We start from the raw sequence: 7,581 nt of genomic DNA on the forward strand, positions 1-7,581 counted from the left end.
AGAACTTATGAACATCAACAATTAGGTTAGCACAACTGGCGCGATTTCTCTCTGGCGATGGTGAAACCCCCGAGCCCTTGACTGCGCTCGGCAGCTCCGCTGCTGGGTCGCAGCTCCCGCTGCGAGCCTCCTGCTCCGCTTGCTCCTCCCTCCCTGGGCCTTCCGCCCCGTCTCCCGCTGCTGCTCGTGCTGAGGCCGAGGGCAGCCTGCTGCTCCCTCTGCTGGGCCTCTTGCCTCTTCCCTTCTCCTGCGAATCGCCTCCGGCATGATGGGATCTCCTGATACAGGTCAGGCCGACATGGAGAAATCTTTTGCATCACTTATCCCAGAGAACAATCCAGAACGGATCCGACCCACGGCTTCAAAATTTATCAAGAAGCTTGATGAAATACCGGAGATCCCTCTCCCCCCAACCCTCCCAAGGAGATCCGCTGTTGCCTTGGCAGAACGAGGACTAGTTGGGCAGTTCACGGGGTTATGGCCGTCCTCCCGAACTGTCCAACGATGGGTGGAAAGAAATTGGAACGCTATGGTTCAGGGGAAAATTGCGATAAGATTCTGTGGAAGAGGCTTCTTCACCTTCCTCTTCGAAACTGTGGAGGACCGCAACCTAATCTTTAGGAATGGACCATACTTCATGGACACCAGAGGCCTTTACCTCAACCGCTGGACCCCGGACTTCGACCCAGAAATGGATGTCCCCAATGCAGTCCCGGTTTGGGTTCGCCTTCCGCATCTGCCGCTTCACTGCTGGGCTGATGAATCAGTTAGAGCAATCGGAAACGGAATAGGGAAATATGTGGACAGAGCGGAGCCAAAAGAGAATATGCACGCCTGTGCGAGGATCTGCGTGGAAGTGGATTTGGGCAAAGGATTACCAGAAGCTGTCAAGCTCAGAGTTGATCAGTGGACACACATACAGCAAGTGGATTACGAGCAACTTCCCTTCAAATGCAAGGTATGTCACGAATATGGTCATTTTGCTAATAGGTGCTCTAAAGCTAGAACAGAAGTCAATGCCAGCTCTGAACCCCCAGAGGAAACATGGGAAGTAGTAAAAAAAAAAAAGAAATCAAACCCTCCCCCTGAACCAGAGGTGCCCCACACTGATATCCCTCCCATCTCCGCCGTCCCATCAAGCATGGATCATTCCATTCCCTCATCCTCCAACCCTTTCGAAACCCTAGCCTCAGAAGAACCCTCATCCCCCCCTCCATCCCCCAAGGGCAACAGAACCCCCCCCTCCTCCCCCCTCCAGGCTTCCCCCCCTCGCACAGTGGAAAGGATCCTAACAAGGAACAAAACAAAGGAAAATATTACAGCCACGGATCCACCAAGGAAAGTGGGAAGGAAATCGAATAAGGAAATAAGAGATGAGAATGCAGCAAAAGAGATGACCACAGGAACACAGCAACCAATAGACACATATCTTGACAAGAACAAGGGAAGCGGCGAAAAAACGAAGGAGAAAATCGGGCCTCACAACAAAATAGGTAAATGATGATTTTGGTCTCTTGGAACTGTAGGGGGATGGGCTCCTCCCTAAAATTAAACGCAGTCCGTGATCTCATGAACTCAGAACAACCAGACTTCCTCCTACTCCAGGAGACCAAAATTAGTGAACAAGAATTCCAAATCAGCACCTCAAAGTTTAGAAGGTATTCAGGAACAGCCGTGAGTGCAATAGGAGCATCAGGAGGCATAGGTGTATTATGGAAGAAAAGCAAATGGAATCTCATAAACAGCAATCCAAACAGGTGGTAGATTAGAATCGACATGCAAAGTCTAGATCTGAGGGAGGAATACACAATCTACAATGTATATGCACCACCCCATTTTAGGGACAAAGCCACTTGTTGGGAATCATTGAAAGCAGATATAGAGGCCTTACAAGGAAGGAAGATCTTTCTTGGAGGAGATTTGAATCTAATCAGGAACGCAGAAGAAAAACTTGGAGGGAAGTACTTCACAGATCCATTCAGAGACAAATTGGAGGACATCATACAAGCTCACAAATTTATAGACATCCCCCCTCAAAATGGCCGCTTCACATGGTCTAACAAAAGGATAGGCAGAAACAATATCAAAGAAAGACTTGACCGAATTCTTGTTCAGGAGAGTGCAGCAATCAGCTTTCAAAGGGTCCACAGTTCAATCCTACTGGGCTTCACTTCTGATCATAGACCTGTAGCGCTGCACTTGGAAAAAGAGGAGAATTTGGGCCCCTCCCATTCAAATATAACAAGACCTGGGATGCCATCGAGGACTTCAAATCTCTGATCAAGGAGACATGGAGGATAGAGATAACAGGCTCACCGCATTATGTCTGGGAATCAAAGATCAAACACCTAAGGATCGCCATAAAAAATTGGGCAAAAAACCACGCAAACGAGGAGAGGAGGACAAAAACCGAGTTGCAAAGAAGCTTGGAGGAATGGAATCAGGAAAGGGAGACAGTTCAAGAAACAGAAGAAGATCAAAAGGTAGAAGCGGAGATGCACAAAGCTTTATACAACCAGCATCGAAAAGAGGAGGAAGAGCTCAGGCAAAAGTCTAGATGTCTCTGGATCAAGTCGGGGGACAAAAATACCTCTTTCTTTCACAACTGCCTCAAGTTAAGGAGAGCTGGAAATAATATAGGTAAGATAAGGTTTAATGAGAAAGATTTAACAGAGAGTGAGGAAATCAAGGAGGCCGCGACAAATCACTTTCAATCCCTGCTCTCAGCTGACCCTCAGTACAAAGAAAACCCGGACTTCATCAACATTATTGAAAGAAAGGTTACTGAAGTTCAAAACAGCAATCTGGATAAACAAATCACTATAGAAGAGGTGGAGTGGTCCATCAACAGCATGCCCCTGGACAAAGCTCCAGGCCCGGACAGCTTCACGGTAAGCTTCTACAAAACCCATTGGGATATTATCAAAAAAGATTTCCTCAGAATGGTGAGAAACTTCCACCTCAAAAGCAAATTGGGAAGTAGTGTTAAATCTTCGTTCCTAGCCCTCATCCCAAAGGATCCAAGCCCCCAATCTTTTGATAGGTTCAGACCCATCTCCCTTTGCAATGTGTCTTATAAAATTATCTCAAAAATCCTAGCTAATAGGCTGAAACAAATTCTCCCTTCTATCATTTCTGACAATCAAGGTGGGTTCCTTCCCAAGAGGCACATAACCGATAATGTAATTATGATTCAAGAAGCAATTCACAGCAGTATAGCTAGAAACGAGAAAGGAATGATAATCAAGTTGGACATGGCTAGTGCCTTTGACAGGGTAAATCACGCCTTCCTGGAGACTGTGCTTGCAAAGTTTGGGGTTTCAAGGAATTTCATCAATAAGGTCATGGAATGTGTCTCTCAGAATTGGACAGCTCCGCTCATCAATGGGAGGCCTTGCAGAGCCTTCATAAGCACCCGTGGATTGAGGCAAGGTTGCCCCCTATCCCCCTTTCTCTATATTATAATGGCGGAAACACTAAGCTTGCATTTAGAAAACAAGAGAAGGCTGAAGGAAATCACTGGAGTGGATATAATCAGAGGAGCTAAAGGGATCAATCACTCCCTATTTGCAGACGACACTCTGCTAATAGGTGGAGCTTCAAGCCTTATGGCAAGGAGATTCAAGGCCATCCTTGATCTCTTCCTTCAAGCATCGGGGGGAAAACTAAATAACAACAAATGCAAAATATATACCTGGAATGTTCCAAGACATATAACTCAAAGGATTGCTATGATTCTGGAAATTCCAGGCCAATCTAGTTGGTCTCACTTCATGTATCTAGGACTCCCGCTGGCCAAAGAATCAATCAAACACGAAGTATGGGTTAATTTGATCGAGAAGCTTAGAGGCAAACTTCAAAGTTGGGGGATGCACTGGCTCAATCTAGCAGGAAGAACAATCCTTATCAAGTCCATCTTATCTGCCCTCCCTATTTATCAATTCGCCATAACGCTCGCCCCCTCAAGTATCCATAAACACATGGAGCTCATCCTTAGAAGCTTTCTCTGGAAGGGTGGAAAGCAAGAAACGAAGAAATTCAGTCTTGTAAAATGGGAAAAGGTCATCCTCCCCATAGAAAAAGGCGGGCTAGGAATTAAAGTGCCCAGATTGGCAAACTTGGCAATGGGATTCAAGTTAATATGGAGAATTCTAACTGAGAAAGACTCCTGGTGGGCAGAGGTCTTGAAAAAAAAATACCTAAGTGGAAGCAACAGCAATATCCTCTCCGACACAATCACAGAAAGACAATGCACCCCGGTCTGGAAGCTGATCAAAAAATCTTTAACTCTCCTCAAATCTCATATCTCCAAAGCCCCAGGCAATGGGAAGCAAACCAGCATATGGAAAGACAAAATAATGGGTCAGGAAGCCAAGGAAAAGCTTCCCCATCTGAGGCCGCTGCAGCAGTGGATGTCTGATAAAAATCTCACAACTCTCTTTGACATTTCAAATTGGGACCATGACAGCTGGAAAGGCTGGAAAATCAGGCATCTTCCTGATGGACTAAAGGAGCAATGGAACAACCTTAAACTCTCATTAGCAGGAGCAGCTCCCACAAGCAAGGGGAAAGAGGACAGTTTCATATGGGATCCAAATGGAGGCACCTACTCGGTTAGGGAAGGTTACAAAGCGCTCCAAAAACAAGCTGCATTGAATAATTGGCAATATCACAAGAACGCTTGGAAAATCGAAAGTATCCCGAAGATAAAACTCTTCAATTGGACCTTGCTTCATGGCAAGCTCCTAACAGCTGAGAATTTGAGAAAAAAGGGGATCCAGGGGCCTTCCATCTGTGTTATGTGCAGGAAAGAGGAAGAAAGCCTCAATCACCTCTTCATAGAATGCCCAATAGCATCGACATGCTGGAAGCTCATAACCAGCCCTCTAGAGACAGGGGAGGTTCCCAACCAGGTCTCTCTCCTTCAGAAAGGCTGGGGGAAACTCTCTCCCTTTCCAACCAAAGACACAACCCTCGCCAAGAGACTCTGGTCCAGCATTCCCTCCAACCTCTGCTGGCAGATATGGCTCGCCAGAAACGCAAGCATCTTCAAAGACAAAAAACCTAGGATCTCAAATATCCTGGCCAAAACTGTTGCGCTTATAGCTGAGACTATTGAAGCCAACGGGATTCAACAAGCTGACCCGGAATACTCAACTGAGCAAGTGAAAGCATGGGTTCAAAGATTCAACTGCAAGCCAAATCCAAAATTCAAGACAATCAAGGGATCTGGACAGAGTGAATGGAAGATCAGAGGGTCAAAAGAGGAAGTTAACAACTGGATCCAAAGGCAAAAAAGGCACACACTACACTTCGACGGGGCCTCAAAGAACAATCCAGGCATAGCTGGAGCAGGGGGAGTTTTAAAGGACCCCCAAGGAAAAACGATGGTTACATATGAATGGAGCTTGGGGACTTTGTCAAACAACAAAGCAGAAGCATATAGCCTCCTTTTGGGGATCTCCATAGCGCGGAGGAGGGGAATTCATGACCTTCTAGTGATGGGAGACTCAGCAATCCTAATAGCAGCCTCAAACAAGGGGAACAACTTCAACCAATGTGCTCTGAACAGAACAAAAGACAGAATCTTTGAACAGGCCAGGGGCATGAACAACGTGACTTATAAACACGTCCTCAGAATACATAATAAGACAGCTGACGAGCTGGCCAACAAGGCCATCAAAAGACCCACGGGCCAGGTGAGGGAGAATGAGGAAATATATGATCATGATATCCCATAGATATATCTTAATCCCAATGCATCTGACTGTTAGTCACCTCAGGCATCTAACTCGAGACAACAGGCCGGCGAAAAAGAGATCTTCTGCTCTACAAATCGATCTCGACTGCCAAAAAGGAGGGTACAGGACAGGGAATCGGCCTCAGGACCTGAACATGCAAGAAAACAACAGCATTTCTCTTCGACACTCTCCCGGAATCAAAGGAAGGCGTGATCATGCCCATACTTGTTACAGAATACAAGGACGGTCACAGAGCACCTCAGATCACTCGAGGACAGATATGATCAGTCACTCCGCCTCCATTCATGAGTGGGAGATCGCCCGTTGCATCCTTTTTAAACTCATCAAGAACCCAAAGGCCCTCACTACTCATCAAAACCATAGCGCGCGCAGGAGAGCCCTTCTGGATCGGAGGCAGTGCCAAGGTGGTCTTTTCTGCAGTAACAAGGCTAGCACCGGAGACCAAATACACTCTGAGATTCTCTTAGTGAACGGCAATAGCTGGCTTTCCTTTGCGCACAGTGGCACCAGGCATCGAGCGCAAGCAAACTCCACGAGGGCGGACTTACCAGATCTCCATCTGAGCTGGCACTGCTCTCAATCATCAACAGGGCGCTCACCTCAACTCTGCCTCACCAAAGCAATCCGGCTACACAAGCGGCAAGCCTCATAACTCCTCAGCATCTGACAAAGCCTTCACCGCTCCCAGCAAGATGGCTGACCAGAACAATCAGCAAGCTAACCAGCAGCAGCCAAGGAACCCGATGGATAACATATTCAACAACAGAGATTGCCATATGTGCAAGGCACATGTCATTATGATCAATGCTCTGAAGAAGCAGGTGAAAGAACTCACTGAGGACTTTCACGCGGACAGAAACTCGAAGAGAAAGAAGCTGGAGAAGAGGAAAAAAGAAATCGAAGACCTTAAGGATCGCTGCATCCACATGGAGGCAGTCATTGACCACCTCCGCACCTTAACTGAAAGCCAGCAAGGAGAAGCTTCAACAAGAGTGAGCAAGAGGGAACCTCTCCAGGATGACTCGGTTACCCAACATTCCCCCTAACTCATGCAGTGTAGTTATAAATGGATAGGAGGATCCTTTGTAAGGCATTATAGCCGTTTAAATTCAGTATTAAGTGTAGTTAAGAAGAGCTTCGAGAACTATGGGTCTGCGAGCCCAATTTTGAATCTCAGCTCTTGGAATCTTCCTCTTATTGTAATAGTTTTCGAATCGCAAGTTTTATAATACACAAGTAGACGACTTTGTTAAAAAAAAAAAACAATTAGGTTAGCACAGATACATATCTAGGATAATCATGCATAAGCATATCATATATTGGACAAACCCAAGACACAAATATCAATACATTTAAAGTCAAACATATAATGATATTGATTAGGCTAGGGTTTTGATCAGACGGACACACATACACCTGGATTTCATTCCTAAGAGCTTACTCTCAATACATAAGGGTTTTACTCATAAACCCTAAATTTACCAAAACCTCAAGGTCTAGGAAAACATTACCATCCACCCCTAAAGGACTAGGGTTTCTATAACAATACTAAGACACAAAACATGACATTATCATCAAAACCCCAAACATCAAAAGAATAGTATTTTCTAGATTTCATCAGTAACACTAAGTAGACTAAGGTTTTTCACATTAGCATTGACATACCCCTTAGGTTAGGGTTTTACAGAGAACCTTTTAGGGTTCCACAAACATAATGATTTTAATGAGGGTAGATTTAATCTAATTATTAATTACCCAAACAAGAATCTCTATGATTCAAAGGTCCTAGACATAACACTTGTTAGTAATGTAAAGCAGA

At 45.5% G+C, this 7,581-nt stretch overlaps 1 protein-coding gene across 1 annotated transcript; it reads left to right on the forward strand.

Annotated features, from left to right (window-relative positions):
• Window positions 1-268: 268 nt before the first annotated feature.
• Window positions 269-5,741, forward strand: LOC149242026 (uncharacterized). Its single transcript, XM_089370746.1, has 2 exons — window positions 269-958; window positions 2,184-5,741. Exons 1-2 carry the CDS (start codon window positions 269-271, stop codon window positions 5,739-5,741), a joined length of 4,248 nt encoding a protein of 1,415 aa, XP_089226872.1.
• Window positions 5,742-7,581: the final 1,840 nt, after the last annotated feature.

The sequence above is a fragment of the Pinus tabuliformis genome, chromosome 8, assembly GCF_031772625.1.
Source record: "Pinus tabuliformis cultivar Carrire ecotype Pingquan chromosome 8, CPIR1, whole genome shotgun sequence".
Classification (NCBI taxonomy): domain Eukaryota; kingdom Viridiplantae; phylum Streptophyta; class Pinopsida; order Pinales; family Pinaceae; genus Pinus; species Pinus tabuliformis.

Bases quoted from the DNA above. Each gene is read 5' to 3' on its own strand.
- LOC149242026 (XM_089370746.1), top strand. From the start codon at position 269: ATGGGATCTCCTGATACAGGTCAGGCCGACATGGAGAAATCTTTTGCA. The intron at 959-2,183 runs GTATGTCACGAA...TTCTGATCATAG, and splicing joins AACTTCCCTTCAAATGCAAG to ACCTGTAGCGCTGCACTTGG.